At 34.7% G+C, this 24,149-nt stretch overlaps 3 protein-coding genes across 3 annotated transcripts; all 3 read right to left on the bottom strand.

Annotated features, from left to right (window-relative positions):
• Positions 1–735: 735 nt before the first annotated feature.
• LOC121731233 (cysteine desulfurase, mitochondrial) lies at positions 736–4,453 on the bottom strand. The gene is made up of 8 exons (XM_042120592.1): positions 4,257–4,453; positions 4,090–4,166; positions 3,095–3,349; positions 2,658–2,823; positions 2,277–2,561; positions 1,792–1,965; positions 1,552–1,684; positions 736–1,241 (listed from the first exon to the last, which is right to left on the bottom strand). Exons 1-8 carry the CDS (start codon positions 4,375–4,377, stop codon positions 1,088–1,090), a joined length of 1,365 nt encoding a protein of 454 aa, XP_041976526.1. The 5' UTR covers positions 4,378–4,453; the 3' UTR covers positions 736–1,087.
• Positions 4,454–5,428: 975 nt separating this feature from the next.
• On the bottom strand, positions 5,429–7,360 carry LOC121731271 (negative elongation factor E). Its single transcript, XM_042120639.1, has 4 exons — positions 6,973–7,360; positions 6,733–6,883; positions 5,991–6,155; positions 5,429–5,654 (listed from the first exon to the last, which is right to left on the bottom strand). The coding sequence occupies exons 1-4, from the start codon at positions 7,238–7,240 to the stop codon at positions 5,453–5,455; spliced, it is 786 nt and encodes a 261-aa protein (XP_041976573.1). The 5' UTR covers positions 7,241–7,360; the 3' UTR covers positions 5,429–5,452.
• Positions 7,361–8,686: 1,326 nt separating this feature from the next.
• LOC121731197 lies at positions 8,687–11,387 on the bottom strand. The gene is made up of 2 exons (XM_042120554.1): positions 11,108–11,387; positions 8,687–10,419 (listed from the first exon to the last, which is right to left on the bottom strand). The coding sequence occupies exons 1-2, from the start codon at positions 11,200–11,202 to the stop codon at positions 8,715–8,717; spliced, it is 1,800 nt and encodes a 599-aa protein (XP_041976488.1). The 5' UTR covers positions 11,203–11,387; the 3' UTR covers positions 8,687–8,714.
• Between the last annotated feature and the right edge of the window lie 12,762 nt (positions 11,388–24,149).

Consider the following 24,149-nt stretch of genomic DNA (forward strand, 5'->3'; position numbering starts at 1 on the left):
GCGAGCAGCTGCGGTGACGCACCGCAGCAACAAAGCAATGTGGCTTTGCTTTTGGGTTTATTGTATTGCATAACTTTTTTTTTATATTGTATATTTATTATATTGCATGATTATATTATAAAATATTATATTGCATAACTGATAGCTAATCTCAGGTTGTGTTTATTACTATGTATAAAACACCACTATTTATCAGACATAATTTTATTAAGTACCTACTTACCTACTTCAGTATTTAACTGAATATTGTACCCAAATTATTTTCTTGGTGTTGAGCACTGACCTCCATTATAATGGAGATCAGTGGTGTTGAGCCATAAAAATATTTTTAGTCTGTCATGACTAAATAATGATATTTTAGTCCATGCGAAATGTTAAAATGAAAAAATCGTACTTTTATAAAAATAAATGCATCCATAATATTGAACCTAGCAGGAATACATAATATTATGTGAAATATAATACTGCTTAGTGTTAAAGGTGAATATTTTTTTCCAGATCAGACATATTAACATTTATTATGTGAACCATAACAAAATTTTGTTAATTTTCTAATTAGTGTTAAAGGTGAATATTTTTTTCCAGATCAGACATATTAACATTTATTATGTGAACCATAACAAAATTTTGTTAATTTTTTAATAATTTTGAATAAAATGTTGTAATTACAATAGCTTTTTTGTTTGCTGATCTATCAATTTGAAAGGAAATACAAAAATATATTAAACATCAAAATGCGATAAAATCATTTATTTACTGACACTATACAAGTAGTATTAATAATAGCAATAATTTTTACATCTTTATTGTGCCTTGTTATAATTTAAAACTTTAAACATGGAAACTACTTTACTGAATACCTACATAAGTTTTATCTGTATTTTGTATAAAAAACAAAAATAATACTTTTTTTTTCTGGTTCGATTTAGGTTTATAAAGCACTATGAGAATTTAATACTTATCTAATAATAATGAATAAAACATGAGGATACATTTTAACATGAATTCTATGAAATAATAGATATTGCATTTCATGCCAGATCTTTTTCTATTTACAATTTAGTGGAATTCTGAAAATACTTCATATTTAGTGCTGAGACCATTGGATGTTTTTAAGGTCAATACCCTCCTGTACCATCTCCCAAAGGGGGCTCATTTCTCTGAGACGTTCAACATGTTTGATAGTTTTTTCTGCTGTATAGTCCACTTCTTCTACTGTAGTGAATCTTCCTAGGCCAAATCTGTAATCAAATGTTGCTCATAATAATAACTCTCCTTTATGTTTCCAGTGATAATCAATTATTATGATTATCACTGGAAACATAAAGGAGAGTTCAGTTTGGACCACAAGACCCAGGCGCGGTCGCAGTCTGAAATTTGGGGGGGGCAACTAACTAATTTATTTTTTATTTTTTTATCTGCGTCCTCGGACGGTTCTGGGTTGACAGCTGATCCCCCCCCCTCCCCCTTCGGACCGCGCCTGACAAGACCAAGTTGCTGAATTATTTTTGTCCTAAGGCTAAGTCTAAAATTTTGAACTACTCTTGATACCTTATAGAACTATGTGCAAGATCCTCTTCTGCCCCTATTGCTCTCAATACATATGAGGGTTCGAGAGAAGCCGACGTACAGGCCGATCCACTTGATAGAGCAATATCCTTTAGCGCCATTAATAAAGATTCGCCTGGAAATATAAAAGTATTCATTCTTAAAACTAGTTATTAAACATTTTATTGCAATGTACTTATACAATTTAACAAGTTTTATATTTCTTATTATATATTTTTTTACCTTCAACATAAGCGAAGGATAGATTGATGCAACCATGATATGATTGTTCAGGATCGCCATTTCGTATAACGTGTGTTAACTTTGAATTAATTTTCTCCAAAAATCTCTTAGACAACTTTTCCATCCATTCATGATCATAGGCCATCTCACGTTGCGCAATTTCACAAGCAGCACCTGCAACATTCAGCAGAAAAAATATTATTTATGGCTATGCATTGTAACTACTAAGCTTGTAATAATAATTCCATGTTAACTTTCGTCTTTATCATATAATGTTTGAATCCTGCTTGACAATAATTTAGATTTATACCTGGTTATGACAAAGCACCAACTTTTGTAATAATTATAGTATAAATCGAAATTCATATTAGACTTATAAAACCACAAGATTCCAGGATCTCAAAAATACGAATCAAATGAGACCTTTCGAGAAGCCAAGCTTCTGTTTAGGCCCATACGACGTTGCTCTAGTCTAGAGTACTTACCTAAACCAACTGCTAGCGGTGTTGGTACTGTACCACTTCTCATCCCTCTTTCCTGTCCTCCACCACTTTGTATTGGCTCCACCCTTACTCTGGGTCTACGTCTAATGTATAATGCTCCAACACCTTTTGGTCCATACAGTTTGTGGCCTGATATAGACATTAAGTCAATGTTCATGCTATTGACGTCTATAGGCATTTTACCAACTGCCTGAGCAGCATCAGTGTGAAAGAATACTCTGTTCTTCTTACATATAGCCCCAATTTCTGCAATGGGCTGTTTTACACCTGAAATTTATAAATTCAATACAAGTTACAGATATAATTAAGTTTCAGTCAAAAACAACACCACAGTATTACATAAAAAAAAAACAAATAACGAACCTATTTCATTATTAACTGTCATAATAGATACCAAACTAGTTTCTGGTGTGATAGCAGCTTCTAGGTCTTGTAGATGTATAATACCATTTGGTCCAACAGGTAAGTAAGTAACTTTGAAACCCTCTCCTTCCAAAACACGGCATGAATCCAGCACACATTTATGTTCCTAAAACAAAATAAGTTGCCAAAATTACAAAACAAATATTATACATATTCTTATTTCTATAATAACTAAATAACTAATACTTATGGATTTATAATGTCCGAAATAAATGATTATTATTATATATTATTCACATATTTTGTAGCGAGTAGGCAACACAGTCGGTTGACGGTTGCTAGGTGACGGAATGTTAGGAATCGGGATCAGATCGGAAAGATTGTATACTGTATTACACATTGTTATTTTATTTACAAGCATTGACAAAAATACTTACAATCTGTGTGGTTATAACATGCTTCTTCTTAGCTGAATAGAAATGTGCCACTCCTTTTATAGCTATGTTATTTGATTCTGTTGCTCCAGATGTAAAGACAATTTCTTTAGGGTCTGCTCCAATTAGGTTGGCAACTTGTTCTCTTGCTTTTTCCACTCCGGCTTCACTCTCCCATCCATATGCATGTGTGCGTGAATGAGGGTTACCATGGTAACTGACCAAATAGGGTAACATAGCATCCAGTACTCTAGGATCCTGGAATATTTTTAGTATGATTCTTAAAATTTGAAATTAATTAGTATTTAGTAATATGTAGTGCCCAGATTTATCCAAATTTGGTGGACTAGAATGGCAGATTTCACTAGAGATGTCACTGAATAATAAAAAAATATCGATATCGATATGAAGTTTTTTTATTCAGTGACGTCTCTAGTAAAATCTGCCATTCTAGTCCACAAATTTTGAAATCAAAGACAATACTATTATTTGGAAAAGTATCAATATCAATATTTTTTTATTATTCCGTGACATCTCTAGTAAAATCCACCATTTTTAGTTTACAAATTTTGAAGGCAGGCGTCTTACGTGGTCATTTCGTGTCCATACAGCTTCTTATGTCGATGGTATTTACATATAAATCCGGGCCCTAGTAATATGATATAATTATCACCAGACTACCATATTACAAAAACAAATAACAATACCACAACCTCTCCTATAATGCAGCAGGAGATCTGGGATACAGTCAAGTACAGTCAAAGGGGAAGTGAAGTTGCAAGATATTTTAGATATTATCTAATGCAAGGTAAAAATAAATTCAGATGCAAACATAAACTTTCGACAAAGATAAAGTTATTGCAAAGATAAGAACTTTGTGGTAAGTAGGTATATATATTATGTAAAAAAAAGTGTACAAAAAATATCGTTTGTCTTATGTTTCATTAATTGGTTGAGCGGTATAGTTCTAAATAGTTAATAGCTGTAAAGTGACTTACAGTGGGGGTTGTTGCTTGAGCATCAAAATACAACGGCCGACCGACTTCCTCATGTTTGAGCGCAAATTTTTCATCAACTATAAAATAAAACATAATATTGTGACCTCGTTTTAGTATAAATTATAAAGGTAAATAACAAATTACATCATTATTGCGTGAAAACTTACCGGAATGCGACAAAAACTTTTGACCGTGAATCAAGAAGAGAATACAGTTTTCCTGTGGTGTAGATTTTTGCAGCAAAGATTTGGAAAGTATTGGATAACAATTCTTTAATATTCGAAACATTTTATTATTACTTTGTATCTTTTTTTCGTAATTTTGATAAAGATTGTTAACACTTTTGAGTCTTTTGACGAATGGATACAATAAGTGAAAATTTGACAAATGACATTGACATTTTGATTTTTTGACATAAATGACAATGCATTTTTTTATATGTTTCATGCAGGGACTGGTAACAATACCGGTAACAATAAATATCGATTCATGTATCGATACCACTCGAAATTTATATTGATTTTTGTATCGATTTCTAAGAAACTGGAAAAAAAATACCGGTATTTTTATCGATACTTCGTACCGATTATGAAGGGTAGATGAAGGAGAACTATCTTATAAGGGGGATATTTGAAAAAGTGTCCAGCTGTACGCAGTAAATAACAGTTGAAAAATCCTCCAATGTAGCCGTTGGTGACAAAATATAAATATATATTATTTAAATTTATTTAAATAATTATATATATATATATATATATATATATATATATATATATATATATATATATATATATATATATATATATATATATATATATATTCTCGGTCCTAATAATGGGGGCGCTGATTCCGCTTCTAATGTGGGGATCCAGCGTACCTACTTGTATAATGGAGATCAGTGGCTATTCCTATCTCTAGTAGGGCCAAACCAGAGATCAAATATTGGGAACCGCCGTTAGTCAATTCAAATTATCAATATCAATGTATCAAAAAACTATATTATATCGATACCAGGTACAGGTTGCTGGCTCCCATAATGTTATCGATATTTGCACCGATAAATATCAATACCTATTGCTATAAAAATATGCCGGTAACAGTCCCTGGTTTCATTCAAGAAGATACCGACTGGAAAAGATCCAAGTTGGATTTAAAAGAACATGTTTTCGAACTTACAACCACCGGTGACTGGGCACACCAAAATCAATAAACTAAAATTGCAGAAAAATAATATCAAAATAGGATTAGTATTAATTATTGAGTTTTGCTTTTGACTAATGATTAGCTGTTAACCGCTAATGACACTAAGACAAGTTGCTAAATAAATTATACTAAAATAAAAAATATTTTATTTTATATTAATTTATTCAAAGAGGTCATCATATGTCAAGAGAGTCCGGTTAGAATCTTTAGCTGCTGGTGCATTCCGCGGATTCGATGCTTGATTCCAGGATCCTGTTTGTGGTGGTTTTCGTGCAAAAGTAACTCTCCATCCTTCTTCAGTACCATCAAGAGCAGTTTGAGCATGAGTAGCCAGCTCTGATGTCTCAAATGTGACAAAAGCCCTAGAATACATAAAATATGTTTTAATTTTCAAGCTGAAATTTACTTTTATTTGAAGAGTAAAAGGTTTGATAGTTATTCTAAAACAAAATCTAAGGAAAATAATTCATGTGTGGTGAATAATCTATAAGCAGTATAAATTACAATAAACTATATTGGCTGCATAGGCAGGGCAGTATCTACATAATATTTTATCATAAATAAATAAATAAATAAAAAACTCTTTATTCAAACCATTAATGAAACAAATCAGATACTTACAAAGAGGGAAAAAGAAACAGTTTGAAATGGCGGCCTTACTGCTGGAAGCAGTTTCTTCCAGGCAACCGTAATCATACCTGTTATCATCTGGTTCCTGAACATAAGTGAATGGTTCAAATGAAGCTAGTCGACGTCTAACAACATCCTCTGTAATCTGTGGTCCCGCAATCTGTAAAGTGCTACTTTTGCCACCAGGATTTGGAGTTTCATTACCAGCAGGATGCTGTGGACCTTTTTCCTCCCTAAAATTTAAAACAATAATAAATAAAACAATTAAAATTAAGGACAAGCAGTCGAAATTGACTTAGTCAATGACAGACAAGTTTTGTTTGCTATCAGCCGGTATAGAATAACTTAGAATATCTATATTTTTTCTCTTATTTGTCTGAAACAGAAGCTTGCAGTTTGCACCCATAATATGACCCCTACCTAAATCATCAGTAATTGATGAAGAGGCCAATTATGATATTTTTTTTATATTGGTAGGTTAATAGTTATATAATTTAAGAGTAATATTGTCCTACTTCCATCCATATTTTAGGACCATCAATTCAAAGTATGAAATCCTTTCTATCTCTGTAAGCTGCCACTATAGAGATTTTTCGCAAATAAAAATGTTGTTTGTCTTATCAATTATAGGAAGCTACTTACAAAAAATTAGCTTGATAGTTATAAAAAAAAATGTTCTAGGGCTCCCTGACTATTTACTATATCTCAGTATAAAATAAAGTGTTCAATGTTTAATTAAGTAGGTAGATCAAAACAATGCAAACAATTAGTTTTCAGAGTCTGGGATAGATTTTGAAATTAAAAACTTACTTTTCTCTAGCCGTTACAAACGAATCATATAAATATTTCACACGAGGTGCTGGTTTTTCTTCTGGAAGTGGTTCTTGTGATGCGCTAAATGGTTGATAGGAAGCAATGCCGCCAGTTGCTCCTGTTGATCCACTAAGTTTTCTTTCTCGACCTATTTAAATTAAGGTTTACTTAATTTAATTAAACAAAAACTCTTAAATGATACTAAGAATAATACTTTATAACTTAGGATATACGAACCTGCCCTGGGTCTCTTAAATGTGGCGTTTTGTGGCTGTGCTGGTGGACTTTTGATTGCTTGAATTGCTCCACTCTTTATCAGTTTTCTTGCTATTTCACGAGCGTCGCGGGCCTCAGTAGGACGTTTTGGCAAAATAGGTTTTTCAGGTTCTTGCTTCGGCGCTTTCAGTGCTTGCAATGCTTTCTTTTTTTTCTTTAATTTTTGATATTTTGCTTGGAGCATCAACTCCTCCTCAGTTAAATTAGAAGGAAAGTGTAAGTAAACCATCTTCGAAGAGGCCAGATTGATAAAATATACTTTTCAATTTGGGAATAACTTACTTAAAACACCTAAATTATCAAAGAATCAAAACAAAAATCTTATTTGGTATATTCCCGATATTGGTTTAATATTAATAAAATGATAAAACTTAATAATTTGTTTTCTAATTTACGCCTGCCCGCCTGCCTTCTTCTTTTCCAATTTTCAATGACAGTTGACAGTTGACAATTGACAATGACAACAGACATTTTTTTTTCTTATGGCACTTCGGCTATATAATCATGGCCAGTGTCCGGTATATTATTATGACGGGAAAACAATATTCTATATGAGTCATATAAAAGCAAAGGCAGCAACATCCAGTTTATTTGAAATGTGAGTAACCTTTTTTTTTGTTTAGGTCGCATATTACAATTATTGTGCACAGCTTACGTTTGTCTATAGTTGTAAAATTATCTTAGAATTATGAAAATTAAAAAATAACTTCAATATAAACCAAGACAATCCTCAAAAATACAAATCAATTTCGGATGATGCTGTTTTTGCTACCAATAATTGGATATTGCTGCTTTTGCACCAATATGGTTAGGATGTTGCTATTTTTGCAGTAACTTATTTTTGAATGCAATAAACGTAAATAATCTTGATACTTTTGAAATAAATAGGAATGTTAAAGTAATGTATATAAATAATAAATATAGTTTAAAAAAACTAAAAAAACACGCTTTTAAAGAATATCGAACTAAAAAGTTTAAAATAAATTTAAATAATTGAGGGAAAAGCGTGGGGTGCTCGATATACGAAAATTATGGCACAAAGCGCCCCACGCTTTTCCCTCAATTATTTAAATTTATTTTCAACTTTTTAGTTCGATATTCTTTAAAAGCGTGTTTTTTTAGTTTTTTTAAACTATATTTATTTTTAACTTTTTAGTTCAATATTCTTAAAAGGAAGGCAGCAGGCGCGCAAAAGAGAGTTACATACAAGCAAGCAAACAAGCTCACATACAGGTGAAGTTAATAAAAGCGTGTTAAAAATGAATCCATAAAGCCCTTGGTCACCACATCACGAGTAAATGGCCTGACCGATGTTGCTGAAATTTGGTATAGAGATATTTTGAGTCCCAAAAAAGAACAAAGGATACATTTTGTCCTGGAAAAATGTACGGTTACTGCAAAATATACTTTTATGATTTGCGCGTAAACCATTAAATCGATTTTGATGAATTTTGGTATGGAGATACTTTGAGCCTCGGGAAAGGACAAGGGATACTTTTTGTCCCGGAAAATGTACGGTTCCCGCACAATAAACTTTTATGATTTTCGCCTAAACTACTTAATCTATTTTCATGAAATGGGCGAAATACATTATATGGCAAAACAATGTTTGCCGGTACAGCTAGTAGAACAAAAAGATATTGTTTAAGTTTCTATTTTTATTAATGCGTAAATATTTAACACTTATAATTAATTTTAAAAAATCACACACGCATGTCGCCTATATCTACTTCCTGTAGTTCACAGAACTCTTCGCTGCCTTCAGTGGTTTCAGCTTCTTGTAAAAGAGTTTTAAAAAATATTAATTCATGGTTTTGCTCCCAGTTGTTGCCCCAATGACTTTTTAACAGTGTTAAAGTGTCTTTTCTCTTTGCGTCAGTTAACCTACATGTTGGATTTATTTTTGAAGGATTTATCATGGAACTTAACTTTCCTTTTTTGCAAACATTTTTGCAAATTCCGTCATCAGTTTTGTAGTGCAGATGTCCACCAATTAAAACATTCTGGCCTCTTATAGAACGTCTTAAAACAAAACGTTTGCATAATTTAAATTGAAAGTGCCATTTACCTACTGGTTTAAAGACTTCTTGTGAAGCTGTCTTCCAATCGAGAACTTCACATTCTGCTCCTAATTTATTAACAGTGCTGAACCCTGATATAACCTCCAAGTACTTTTGAGGGCCGTTTATGACTTCATGTTTTCTGACTTCTTTCTCAATTTGAGCGAAAACTCTGTCTGGCGGTATGTAAGAATGTCCTACAACGGGAAATACGAATTCCACTTCTTTGACATTTTGTGGTGCTTCAGTTAACCACTTCGACAACATAGCTAGCATGATGGTGTTTTTGTTTTGACCGGCACAGCCATCTGAAATGAGTCTGACTTTTGTCACTGTACTAAAGTCCGTATTTTGCAGCCTATGATATAATGCTGAAGCTATTTCATTTGCAGCCTTGGGATATTTTTCCTCAGTCCAGCAGTATGCGAACACATTCTCAGGAAGCAATTTACTTTTTGATGAGCCAACTGTGATAGTGAAATTGTATAGGTAAACATTTCTCAGGTAATATGCTACCTGGTCTGGAACTTTGAGCAAATTTAAATTTTTTTCGCAGTCAAAAGAAAACGTTATAAAGTCTGTGTTTTCTTCTTTCACTTTTTCGAAAAACGCCTTCGCTTTTAATTTGTGTACTCTTTGCGCCGTCATTAAGTCGACGCGTACTTTGTCGTCTTTTTCTCGTTTCATTTCTTCAGAAAATCTTAAGCAAGTAGCACATACATCCGTTCTTGGAGTTCCAAATGAAAGATTATATTTTGTGTTAAAAATACGTCGAAAATATGATTTTTTGACTTTTAAGTCATCGACAGCTTCAGAATTATACATCTTCCATAATTTGTTGATTGATAACTCCGAAGAAAGATAGTACCTTTTTGTGTTTCCTCGACAGTAGTGGGGTTCTTCGCATGGGATCTTATTAATGAAGCTCATGATTGCTTCTCGTTTTGCTGTATATTTCATAGAAACGCGATCGCCTCCTCTGTTTTCAGTTAAAAGATTTCCAGTGTCGTAATATTCTTTCATAATTCTTTGGACTCTGTACTTCGTTATTTGCAAAATTGTCAAAAAATAGCGTTGACAAACTTGTACCTTCTTATTTTCCGATTTACTATAAATGTAAAACTTGGTTTGAAATCTTTGTTTCGCTTTGCTTGAGTTAGTACAACGGCGACGCTTGACGGTAATAGGCGTGCAATGTTTTAGTAGCATAGCATCTTGCTTCTGTTTATCTGGCTGTGCATAAAAACTTTCAAAGAAATCTTTAACGTCACTCATTTTTAGAGACATACATTTGAATGTTTTCTTGTGGGTACACATCAATCTTTTTGGCAGAGTTTTGGCAGAATACCTAGAACAAAATATACAAATAATTAGGCAGACAGTTTTTTATAGCTTCAGTTGCCGTGTCCCACTGCTGGCCTCCCAATTCAGTACACACCTTTCTGTCTTGGGCACATAAGGGTGTTTACACACGCGCCGCAGCGGCAGCGGCACCGCCACCTCGACGGCGCCGCTGCATTACTCATCCTTATATTTCTATGGGCCCTTACACACGGCGATGCCGTGCCGCCGTGCCGCTGCGGCGCCGTGTGTAAGGGCCCATAGAAATATAAGGATGAGTAATGCAGCGGCACCGCCGCGGCGGCGGTGCCGCTGCCGCTGCGGCGCCGTGTGTAAACACCCATGCATAAGAATTTTGCTATCTACATGAACATTTAGAAATTAATGCAAAATCTTAAAACCGTTCCTTTAGTATCGCTGTGCCTAATCAAACGATCAAAAGTTTAAAATTACTATTTTTCCGTTTTTACACGAAAAAGTTTTTATAACTTTTTTTAGCAAAACGGACTCGGGTTACGATACCGAAGAAACGATTTTTTTTAGCGTCAATACGTTTAAATACGTTATACACATACCTAAAAATCTGTGAAATTACTTGTAAACAGATTTTTTTTATCAAGTTGTATCCATACAAGTGAAAAACATGGCCGGATAAAAACTCAAATATCAAACTTTCGTAGTCACACTTTACTTACCTCTGTCTTTTGGCCAAATTTCGCTTCCATTTTCCGGGTTCAGCATTTCTTTTTCTACTGGAATTATTATTCACAGGTGAAGGGTAAGAGTCCATCTTGCTATTATTTCAATAATTATGGATAAAACAATACTTCTTCTATTTTAAATCACTGATCCAAATTACACGCACGAGCAACTGATAAACAAATTCGCCATATTGAATCATGCGTAATGCGGGCATCTGATTGGTCGAGAGGGAAGATGCTGTTTTTGCAGTGAACAACGTGGGATATTGCTGTTTTTGCTACTAACCTTTAACTAAAATGATGATTTTATAGGGTTTGTTGCTGGTTTTGTAAGGAACTATTATATTGATTGTATGCAGATGATATTAGACTGTTAGACTGCATTCAAAGTTGCAATTCTAAAAAAAATGGATGTTGCTGCCTTTGCTTTTATATGACTCATATTATAAATGTTCATCATCGTTTTTCTAAATCGTCAGGTCAGGTCTAAAGTTTAGTCAATGTCTAAGTATAAAATCAATCGAGAAAAGGTAGGTAGTGCCCTTGCGCGCTTCGCTTGGCTCATCTTGGCAGTCAAGAAGTCAAGTCGGTCGATTCAGTAAAGTGGTAGACGCTTTACTGAAACGATGGAGTTTTGGAGGGAACACAAAATGGCACGTTTCTAAATATTTCATCACTTCCCTACACGATACGTGCACGATAACGAATATCAGCTAATCTATAATATAAAAATTAGTCGCTGAATGTGTTGCTAACCGCAAAACTCGAGAACGGTTGGACCGATTTTACTAATTCTTTTTTTAAAATATTCCTTGAAGTATTTTTTACATCCGTGGTACGAGGATGGTTCTTATGGAGAGAAAAATTAAAAAAAAAAAAATCCTGAAAAAGTCTAAAAACAACACTTTTCTATACTTACTCCCATACAAAAGATTTGTGATAATACTTAAAAGTCGAATATATAAAAATGGATTTTCAATTATGGTAGTAACGCTAAAACTCGAAAACGGCTGAACGGGTTGGGCTGATTTTAGTCTTAAAATATTCGTAGAAGTCCAGGGAAGGTTTTAAAGTGACACGAAGTTCACCGGGACAGCTAGTGGTTAATAAAATATTTTGCTTGCTTGCTTGCACGGTGTTTGATAAAACAGTAGATAAAACACGAATAAAATGACATTTTATAAAAAGTAGAGATCGCCCAATGGTCGAAATTCGACCTTTTTTTTATGAAATAAGGGGGCAAACGAGCAAACGGGTCACCTGATGGAAAGCAACTTCCGTCGCCCGTGGACACTCGCAGCATCAGAAGAGCTGTAAGTGCGTTGCCGGCCTTTTAAGAGGGAATAGGGTAATAGGGGAGGGGAGGGAAGGGAAGGGAATAGTTGAGTGTAGGGAATGGAATAGGGTAGGGGTTAGGGGATTGGGCCTCCGGTAAACTCACTCACTCGGCGAAACACAGCGCAAGCGCTGTTTCACGCCGGATTTCTGTGAGAGAAACGTGGTATTTATCCGGTTGAGCCGGCCCATTCATGCCGAAGCATGGCTCTCCCACGTATAAAACCTTACTTGCAACGACATTAAGACCACTACCTATATTTTGTAAAAAATATTGACTTCATCATAGTTTTTTCCATAAACCTATAATGCTAAAGACCAACAAAGAGTGCGAGGGAGAAGAAAATCCTTTATGGAATTATAACAAGATGAAAAGAGAGAGGCAGTCTAATGAAAATTGTAACAACTTTTATTTGACAGGTCGTCAAAAGTCGTCAATCGTATTTATGCCCTTTCGGTATTTGCAATTTATTATTTAAATCGTACGTTATTTTCAACAAATACTATTATATATAACAATAATAACTTGTGCTGTGAGCGATTGCAGTGTAAATCATAGGAATAATCCTGAAAAATATACATTTCACCCGTAATTAATCTTCATGTCCTAATTGCTATGATGTGTTTATTTTTGCTATATTCTGTCTTTACTTCTCTATTTCAAATAAAATATTGTGAATCCTCCCTTTTACTTTCATATTTTGCGTAGGTAACTAAAGGTACTATTGTTCCTATATTACACAAATTTTGAAGAAAAATTTTTCATCAAAATTTTTTACATATTATACGCTAGTGCTTGAATCAAATTTATCGATATGCTTATCGATATTTTACAATAACATAAATCTAAAATAAAATCATTTACCTTTATATTCATCACCTTAAGCCCGGCCGCACATTATCCGAAATTTCTGATCAGAAAAATTCGGACGCCCGGCGGAACGCACTCTGTTCATACATTTTGTTGTAGACCCATCATACTAAAAGAATTTCTGGCGTGTCAAAATGTATGAGCGGGGCGGGGCGTCCGAATTTTTGTGATCAGAAATTCGGAAAATGTGGGGCCGGACTAAAAAGCACATATTATCTTATTTTAACTAATATAATATAGTATAGTATAATATAGCTAATATAATATAACTTCTATAATATAGAGTGACTCTAAGACTAGAGGAAGGTTTATATTTATATATCATAATCATTTGTTTTACAGATTCCCTCAAGATCCTTTAATAAGAGGAAAAGGGCTGAAATTAATTGGGCGTGTTGGTTGGAATCCCAAGAAAAATTCAACAATATGTAGCAAACATTTCATTGAACATTTTTAAAGAAAAATTAGAATAAATACTATTTTGGTTAAAGGAGCTATCCCAACTTTATTTGTGCCAGTAACTTTGACATACTGTTGCACTTGTTACTGAAGCAATTAATAAAAATAAGCAATTATAAGCAATTAATGCTTTTTGGTTCATTTAAGATTATTTTATTTTTATTTTATTTTTTATTTTTGGGAAAACTTACAGCTATTTACAACTCCAATAAGATACATATTACACAGCGATATGCCAATTAAAAGTTTCCACTAGTGTATAATAGGTTAGAACTTAAATGTAACATACTCAACATCAAATCATGACAAACACAATGATCTAAATTATTATGCAACATAATAAATTAAAAAATTTTAAATAACAATAAGCAACAAAGCTAAACTAAACCTTATTAAAGCACAAGAAAAGGAATATAATATTATTATGAATTCGCAAGCGCTTACTCGTTATGCGTCTATACAGTCTATGGATATTATTGTTATACTCGCTGTGAATAAAACTACTTATATAGAAAGGCGTTTACTGAATAGAATTAAAATAGGCATCAGTCAAAAGTTTTCTGATTTTATTTGGTGTAAGGGAGGATATGTCTTCAAGCGGATTTGTATTCAATAATTTGTTAAATCGTGCACTCGACCTTAACACAAACGAATTCCTACGGTAATAGGTGTTGTAGGGTGGGACATATAGAGGCGTAAAATGGCGAGCGTTTCTAAAGGGGATATTAATATTAAATCTACTGAGTAATTCGGGTGCATCTATTTTACTATTCAGTACTTTACTTAGGTAAGCAAGGTCACTAATGTTCCTTCGTAGGCACAGTGGAAGAAAATGGAATTTTTTACATCTGGCATCGTAGTTAGAAAGAAATTGATTAAATTTAAACTGGAGATATCTAAGAAAGCGTTTTTGGATAGACTCTAATCTATCTATGTATATATTGTAAGCAGGGTTCCATAGCTCCGAACAATACTCCATGATACTGCGCACATAGGCACAATACAGGATCTTGACCACTTTAATAGATTTGAAATTTCTGCACGATCTAATTACAAATCCTAAGGCTTTCGAGGCCTTGTTAATAACGTAATCTATATGCTCATCAAAAATTAGTTTTGAATCTACAATAACTCCCAGATCCTTTGTAGATTTTTTGAATATAAGAGCCTTATTCTTAAGCTTGTAATTATACTTGATTAAATTTACTTTACGACTAAAGTTGATAGCAAAGCATTTAGATACGTTAAGGTCTAGCCTATTACGCACACAATATTCTTCAAATCTATTCAAGTCCTCTTGCAAAAGGCGGCAGTCATCAAAAGAGGTTATGTTTTTTAATATTTTGGTGTCGTCTGCATATAAAAAGAAATAAACATGGTGGAAGCAGGAAGAAATATCATTTATAAAAATAGCGAATAGCAAGGGCCCCAGTAAGGAACCTTGTGGGACACCAGAAGGTACAAACATCCACCTAGAAATGAAACCATTTATAGTAACGGCTTGAGACCTATTGCAAATATAAGATGTAAACCAGCGAAGGAGATTTCCATGTATACCTGCATTGGATAACTTCTGGAGCAATATACAATGATCTATACGATCAAAAGCCTTGCTAAAGTCGGTAAATATTAAGTCCACTTGTGCGCCTGAATCCATCCCCGAACTTACATGGTCATAAGTTAAGAGGAGATTTGAAGTTGTTGAGCGACCCTTCAGAAAACCATGCTGCTCTGGTATAAACCAGCCTTTGAGAGCAGTATAAACTTGTTGATGCACAATTCTCTCAAATAGTTTAGCAAATATACAGAGTTTTGATATTGGTCTGTAATTTTGAATATTGCCCTTGTCCCCTCCCTTGTAAATAGGTGTAATAAATGCTGACTTCCACATACTGGGCACATATCCTTCCATTAAGGATCTTGAATAAAGAATGGTAAGTGGGAGAACTAGGCTAGTGGCACACTCAACAATAAACAGGGGAGAAATATCATCGGGCCCCGCTCCTTTATGCAAATCTACTAACTTTAGCAATTTCAGTACCTCATCAGGATCAATCGTTATATCTCCCACGGAGTTCTGATGAACGGTATGTTCTTCAGTACATGTTTCATCAGGCGAACTAGTGGAATCAAGAAAATTTGCCTGGAAGTAAGTTGCAAACAAATTGCAAACTTCCTCACCTTCTTTTGTAACCTTACCTTCAAAGCGCATCGAAGAAGGAAACGTAGTAGAAGTTTTGCGAGTACTTTTTATAAAATTCCAAAAGAGTGCAGGGTCATTAACTATCGAGTTCTCTGTATTACGAATATAAGACTCATAACACTTGTGCTCCATTGATTTGGCTCTACTCCTAAGCAGTGAGAAAGTAATGTAATCGCTATGATTTCCGTACATTTTAAATTTACGATGAAATTTGTGTTTCTCCCTGATGACTTTCTTTAGGGCAGAGTCATACCATGGCGGGTAACTGTTTGGGGAAATGACCTTATGTGGTATATGAGTGTTCCGAAGGTCGTATATTATATCATAAAAATACTTAAGCGCCTCATCCAAATTAATGCCATTAAGACATTCAAGCCAATTCACTGAGTTTAGTGATGAACGAATAAGGTGATATTTACCACGACCGTAAAAATATTTTACACGTGTTTTGGATTCCAGATTACTTTCCGCACCTTGTGTAAGTTCAATACATAAAGACCGGTGGTGCGGTAAGTCTTCTGGGACCAAGGGGTCGTCACAAGCAGTAACAGTCAGCTCACAATTGGAGAAAACTAAATCCAGTAACCTGTCGTTGTTATTACGCACTTGACTGCGCTGCGTGAGATTACACTGCGCCAGGGTATCGAGGAAGTTTACGTGACTTCTAAAGAGAGATATACTTGACATGGGTTGCGTTTCTTCAGTATTCCAATCAATAAAAGGGAGGTTAAAATCACCAGAAATTATAAATTTATCATTTGGGTACGTGTTAACAATATTGAAAAGATTATTTGAAAATGCTTCAAGCTGAACAGTAGAACTATTTCCCTCATTTTGTTTACAAAGATAAAGAACGCCAAAGTGGATTGTATCATAGGACTTATCCTTCGGAGCTATGGACACCCATAGGTCCTCAAAGTCCTTATATGAACTATAATATATATTTTATACGTGGGAGAGCCATGCTTCGGCACGAATGGGCCGGTTCGACCGGAGAAATACCACGTTCTCACAGAAAACCGGCGTGAAACAGCGCTTGCGCTGTGTTTCACCGAGTGAGTGAGTTTACCGGAGGCCCAATCCCCTACCCTATTCCCTTCCCTACCCTTCCCTATTCCCTTTCCTTCCCTAAACTCCCCTATTAGCCTATTCCCTCTTAAAAGGCCGGCAACGCACCTGCAGCTCTTCTGATGCTGCGAGTGTCCATGGGCGACGGAAGTTGTTTTCCATCAGGTGACCCGTTTGCTCGTTTGCCCCCTTATTTCATAAAAAAAAAGAACTAAAAAGTATTAAATAATCCTTATTCTGTACTCAATCTTCATAATTTTGAAGTCGGTACCAGTCCTAAGTATATAAGTTGCTGTTATACACCTATTCTGTCAGAGAACTGGCGATTAGGTTAGCTGGTACCGATTGCAAAATAATGAAGCTTGAGAACAGAATTAATACTGAGTACAAAATAAGAATTATTTAATACTTTTTAGTTCATTTAAGTATAATATTACTATTGTCATTACCTTGGAAGTCGGTTTTAATTTTTTGTTTAAAAATAATAATTTTACTCTTTTTAGCTGTCCTTAAGGTTTTCTATACTTACAGTTGGTGTTTTAAAAAATCAAAATCAAAATTGCTTTAATTCTGAACAAATCTAAAATAAAATATATTTTCAGAATACATGGTGGCTACCACCGGTTCGGGAACTAAGCCGACGAGAAGAACCGGCGTAAGAAACTCGCACGGGGCCCACTTTTTACCAAAAAAAGTGAGAAAAAAAAATCTTTTAAAATAAAATTTACAATGCTGTAACTAAAAATTATACAACGTAAACATAGATAGATACATAATAATTGTAAGTCATGTAGAAGTAGCCTTGCAAGCAGTCATTCAGCATTCTACTCCCAAGATGTGCCATTGTTTATGAAATCATTTTGGCTTTGGCACAAAACGTTCTTTGACTACTTTTTTAAATTTATTAATCGAAAGATTTTGAACGTTTTCTGGGACCATATGTTTCCATTCGAATATCAAGGAGTCACCTCGATTTCTCATGGTTTCTATCACCAGACTACCACTTTTGTGAACATGATACCTACTCGAAACAATACAATGTACAACAAAAGAAAAATTTTGAAAATCGGTTCATAAACGGCGGAGTAATCGTAGAACATACATAAAAATATATCCAGAGCCGAACGTCTAGACTCCTCCTGTTTGGAAGTCGGTTAAAAATAATTGTAATAAAAAATATTATGATAATAAGAATAAAATATAATATACTAGTATAGTGTGTTGTTTACTTTCAACGTTTACTTTCAATGTAAGGGCTGATTTACCAGATAGATTTTACCTGAGTAATAAATAACTTTATAATGTGTTATGTGTATATTATTTACCCCTATAAGAACCTCATGTCATAACATATCCGACGATTGAAAAATCATTCCAAAAGAAAATGTGTAGGTACTTATCTACTTTTCAATCGTCACCTTTTTTTGCTAATTAAAATTTATGATACCTAATTTGAAATACAAATCTGTCAAAGTTGCATATTATTTATTTCTTATAGAAACTCAGGTAGAATAACTCGAACGGACTATACTATCGATAACAAAATACTATACTATCGATAGTAAAATATACATCACTAGCACACGCACACATTGACAGATCGAAAATGGTCACGCATTTTCGGGTTGTCAGGTGGTCTATACGACAGTATATATTAAGTCTATGGTCTATACGACAGTATATATTAAGTCTATGGTTTTTTCAATTCTTGTCTCTGGGACTCAGCTGATCTCAGACTGGCCGTTTAAGCATTATCTAATAGTATCTAAAATTAAATAAAAAAAACAATAATCCATTTTCAATTTGTCAACTAGTTGTCAACAGGCTTCAACCATAAATAAAAGAGTATAATAAAGCCATAGACTTAATATATACTGTCGTAAAGACCACCTGACAACCCAAAAATGCGTGACCATTTTCGATCTGTCAATGTGTGCGTGTGCTAGTGATGTATATTTTACTATCGATAGTATAGTATTTTGCTATCGATAGTATAGTCCGTTCGAGTTATTTTACCTGAGTTTCTACAAGAAATAAATAATATGCAACTTTGACAGATTTGTATTTTAAATTAGGTATCATAAATTTTAATTGGCAAAAAAAGGTGACGATTGAAAAGTAGATACACATTTTCTTTTGGAATTATTTTTCAATCGTCGGATATGTTATGACATGAGGTTCTTATAGGGGTAAATAATATACACATAATATATTATAAAGTTACTTATTTATTACTCAGGTAAAATCTATCTGGTAAATCAGTCCTTACATTGAAAGTAAACGTTGAAAGTAAACAACACACATAGTATATTATATTTTATTCTTAAATTAAATACATATCATAAAATATCATAATATTTTTTATTATAATTATTTTTAACCGACTTCCAAACAGGAGGACTCTAGACGTTCGGCTGTGGATATATTTTTTATGTATGTTCAACGATTACTCCGCCGTTTATGAACCGATTTTCAAATTTTTTCTTTTGTTGTACATTGTATTGTTCCGAGTAGGTATCATGTTCACAAAAGTGGTGGTCTGATGATGGAAACCATGAGAAATCGAGGTGACTCCTTGATATTCAAATAGGAACATATGGTCCCAGAAAACATTCAAAATCTTTCGATTAATAAATTTAAAAAAGTAGTCAAAGAACGTTTTGTGCCAAAGCCTATTATAAGGTCAATGATTTCATAAACGATGGCACATCTTGGGAATGCTGAATTACTGCTTGCAAGGCTACTTCTACATGACTTACAATTATTATGTATCTATCTATGTTTACATTGTATAATTTTTAGTTACAGCATTGTAAATTTTATTTTAAAAGATTATTTTTTTTCTCACTTTTTTTGGTAAAAAGTGGGCTCCGTGCGAGTTTCTTACGCCGGTTCTTCTCGTCGGCTTAGTTCCCGAACCGGTGGTAGGCACCATGTATTCTGAAAATATATTTTATTTTAGATTTGTTCAGAAATAAAGCAATTTTGATTTTGATTTTTTAAAACACCAACTGCAGGTATAGAAAACCTTAAGGACAGCTAAAAAGAGTAAAATTATAATTTTTTAAACAAAAAATTAAAACCGACTTCCAAGGTAATGACAATTCTGTACTCAGTATTAATTCTGTTCTCAATCTTCATTATTTTGCAATCGGTACCAGCTAACCTAATCGCCAGTTTTCTGACAGAATAGGTATAACTACAACTTATATACTTAGGACTGGTACCGACTTCAAAATTATGAAGATTGAGTACAGAATAAGGATTATTTAATACTTTTTAGTTCATTTAGGTATAATCTAAAATGAACTAAAAAGCAATAATTGCTTATAATTGCTTATTTTTAATAATTGCTTCAGTAACAATTGCAACAGTATGTCAAACTTACTGGCACAAATAAAGTTGGGATAGCTCCTTTAACCAAAATAGTATTTATTCTACTTTTTCTATTTATGTCCTTTTTAGTCCGGCCACACATTATCCGAATTTCTGATCACAAAAATTCGGACGCCCCGCCCCGCTCATACAAATTCTTTTAGTATTATGAGTCTACAACAAAATGTATGAACAGAGTGCGTTCCGCCGGGCGTCCGAATTTTTCTGATCAGAAATTTCGGATAATGTGCGACCGGGCTTAATTAAGGTGATAAATATAAAGGTAAATGATTTTTATTTTAGTTTTATGTTATTGTAAAATATCGATAAGCATATCGATAAATTTGATTCAAGCACTAGCGTATATGTAAAAAATTTTGATGAAAAATTATTCTTCAAAATTTGTGTAATATAAGAACAATAGTACCTTTAGTTACGCAAAATATGAAAGTAAAAGGTAGGATTCACAATATTTTATTTGAAATAGAGAACTAAAGACAGAATATAGCAAAAATAAACACATCGTAGCAATTAGAACATGAAGATTAATTACGGGTGAAATGTATATTTTTCAGGATTATTCTTATGATTTACACTGCAATCACTCACAGCACAAGTTATTATTGTTATATATAATAGTATTTGTTGAAAATAACATACGATTTAAATAATAAATTGCAAATACCGAAAGGGCATAAAAACGATTGACGACTTTTGACGACCTGTCAAATAAAAGTTGTTACAATTTTCATTAGACTGCCTCTCTCTTTTCATCTTGTTATAATTCCATAAAGGATTTTCTTCTCTCTCGCACTCTTTGTTGGTCTTTATGGTATATATTATGTCTATGAATAAAGCCTATAGGCTTGTCACTCAAAAATCTGTCATTTTTCCTAGTAGTAGTGTCGTAGTGTGTGTAACGTTTTATTTATTAAAAATATATATGATAAAAGCATCATTTTAAATTAATATTAGCTCGATGCACTCCTTCACCATATAAACTATAACTGTACGAAATTTCATGCACCTACGTTTCCCCATTTTTCGTAAAAAGGGTTACAAAATTTTTTTTCTCACGTATTAATATATAGAAAGATGATTCCTAGCTAGATCGATTTATCGCCCCCGAAACCCCCTATATTATACTCATGAAAATTGTTGGAGCCGATTCCGAGATTTCAATTATAATATAATAATTACTCGTTTAAAGATATAAGATACCCTGGAGTGGAGCACAAAGTAGATTCCTAACGCAAATAAACAAAAAAAAAGAAATATTTAAAGGGTAGGTGCATAATATTCGATTATAATATGTAATTATAAATATACTAGCTGTTGCCCGTGACTTCGTCCGCGTGGACCGACTTCCAAAAAGGAGGAGGTAATACATTCGTCTGTATGTATCTTTTTTTTATGCATGTTCAACGATTACTCCCGACAATTTACGAACGACGAACGATTACGACCGATTTACAAAATTCTTTTTGCGTTGTATAGGGTTTGACTCGAATTTGGTACCATGTTCATAAAAGTGGTGACCTGATGATGAGATCCATGAGTAATCGAGGGAACTCCTCAAAATTTATAATAGTTGTTCCCGTACATCGATTGAATCGTTTACGCGCAAATCAGAAAAGTATATTGTGTGGGAACCGCACATTTATCCGGGACAAAAAACATTCCTTGTCCCAGATTCAAATTAGTATCTCCAATCTCCATGCCAAATTTCATCAAAATAGATTAAATAGTTTAGGCGATAATCATAAAAGTTTATTGGGTGGGAACCGTACATTTTCCGGGACAAAATAAGTATTCCTTGTCATTTCCCGACACTCAAAGTCTCTCCATACCAAATTCCATCAAAATAGATTGAATAGTTCACGCGCAAATCATAAAAGTATATTGTGTAGTATCCGTACATTTTTCCGGGACAAAATGTATCCTATTTATTTTTTCGGGACTCAAAGTATATTTATACCAAATTTCAGCAAAATGGGTCCAGCCATTTACGCGTGATGTCGTGACTGCGTGGCTTTGCCCGCGTAAATTAGATATTTCACAGACAAATTACTCCACAAAAAATAGCCTATGATCCTTCACGTGGTCTACTTACTTACAGATAAGTCTGTGAATAACAGATGCTCCAGTAGTTCGTGAGATGAGCCCTTTTAAATAATTTCCCCCGTTTTTTTCACATTTTTCTATTTCTTGGCTCCTATTAGTCTAAGCGTGATAAAATATAACCTATAGCCTTCCTTGATAAACGGGCTATCTAACATTGAAAGAATTTTTCAAATTAGATTAGTAGTTCCTGAGATTAGCGCGTTCAAATAAGCCTTTTCAAATAATTTTCCCCCGTTTTTTCCACATTTTCCTCTATTTCCTCCCTCCTATTAGTCTTAGCGTGATAAAATATAGCCTATAGCCTTCCTCGATAAATGGACTATCTAACACTGAAAGAATTTTTCAAATCAGACCAGTAGCTCCTGAGATTAGCGCGTTCAAACAAACAAACAAACAAACAAACGAACGAACAAACAAACAAACTAACAAACTCTTCCGCTAATTATATTTCGCAGCAGTTCGACTTCCAAAAAAAGCCAAAATTTCTTAAAATATTTTATTAATTAAATCTTACAATAATTAAACTATAACTAAATTGACTCGACTATTCGACGATCGAATAATAAGTGACGCGAAATAACTATTGCAAAAATGCTGTAAACTGAGGAATGCTGACTCCGCGCCTCGTGCCGCTGCCGCGTGACTGTGGTCGGGTGCTGCGTCGGCGTTCTTCATAGGGATCCGCAGCGTAACACCTCCCCCCGAAGATCAGCAACTATTTTCTTAAAATTGTTGCTGGGATGCTTGATGGATCAACCCTCACTTCTCCAGGATTCTGAGTCTCTTTGTGCTCCGTTGATGGCTGCAACTTTCTAAAACGTTGATACAGGAACATAGTCATGCAGATAATGATAGCAATGATTAATATCAGATATACAGGAATAGTAGTGTGATCCGGCGGGTCCGAAAGCTAGGAGAGCAGTGGTTGTTGAGGAGGTGGGGTGAGGACCTGGCGCAGGCCCAGTACGGTCAACGTACTGCTCAGGCTCTGCGCCCAGTTCTTGCGGCGTGGATGCGTCGCAAGAGAAAACCCCTCACCTTCCGCCTTACACAGGTGCTCACCGGACATGGATGTTTCGGTGCGTACTTGTGTAAGGTCGCCAGGAGGGAGCCTACGCCAGCCTGCCATGAGTGCGGCGCTGCGGAGGACACGGCCCAGCACACCCTCGAGGTGTGCGATCGTTGGGCCGTGCAGCGCCATGATCTCATGGCGGTGCTAGGGCGGGACCTCTCGCTCTCGAGCATGGTTCGCTGCATGCTCGAGAGCGATGAGGCCTGGCAGGCGGCGGTCTCTTTCTGCGAAACCGTCCTTTCGCAGAAAGAGGCCGCGGAGCGGAACAGAGAGGATGACCCATCCTCCGTTCCGCTCCGCCGGCGTAGGACGGGAGTGCGGAGGCGTCGTTACGCGAACCTCCAAACTTCCGTCTAATCCGGGGCTCCGGGCAAGGATGGGAACCTGCCCGGCTTAGCTAGTCCCGGCGCCGAGGGGAACGCTTCAGTTTGCCGGAGTGTTCCCTTACTTTGGTGGAAGTCCGGTCTCTTTTGAGGCAGACCGGCCGGTCATGGAGGGAGTCCTGTGTTAGACAGATCCAGGATATCCC

This window comes from Aricia agestis, chromosome 1 (assembly GCF_905147365.1).
Source record: "Aricia agestis chromosome 1, ilAriAges1.1, whole genome shotgun sequence".
Classification (NCBI taxonomy): Eukaryota; Metazoa; Arthropoda; class Insecta; order Lepidoptera; family Lycaenidae; genus Aricia; species Aricia agestis.

Excerpts from the sequence above, each read along its gene's own strand:
- LOC121731197 (XM_042120554.1), bottom strand. The coding sequence starts at position 11,202 with ATGGACTCTTACCCTTCACCTGTGAATAATAATTCCAGTAGAAAAAGA. Across the intron at positions 10,420-11,107 it reads AATTTGGCCAAAAGACAGAG|GTATTCTGCCAAAACTCTGC; the intron begins GTAAGTAAAGTG and ends ATTTTGTTCTAG.
- LOC121731233 (XM_042120592.1), bottom strand. The coding sequence starts at position 4,377 with ATGTTTCGAATATTAAAGAATTGTTATCCAATACTTTCCAAATCTTTG. Across the intron at positions 4,167-4,256 it reads AAAGTTTTTGTCGCATTCCG|TTGATGAAAAATTTGCGCTC; the intron begins GTAAGTTTTCAC and ends TTTATTTTATAG. Across the intron at positions 1,966-2,276 it reads ACCGCTAGCAGTTGGTTTAG|GTGCTGCTTGTGAAATTGCG; the intron begins GTAAGTACTCTA and ends TGAATGTTGCAG.
- LOC121731271 (XM_042120639.1), bottom strand. The coding sequence starts at position 7,240 with ATGGTTTACTTACACTTTCCTTCTAATTTAACTGAGGAGGAGTTGATG. Across the intron at positions 6,884-6,972 it reads ATTTAAGAGACCCAGGGCAG|GTCGAGAAAGAAAACTTAGT; the intron begins GTTCGTATATCC and ends TAATTTAAATAG. Across the intron at positions 5,655-5,990 it reads CAGGAACCAGATGATAACAG|GGCTTTTGTCACATTTGAGA; the intron begins GTATGATTACGG and ends TATGTATTCTAG.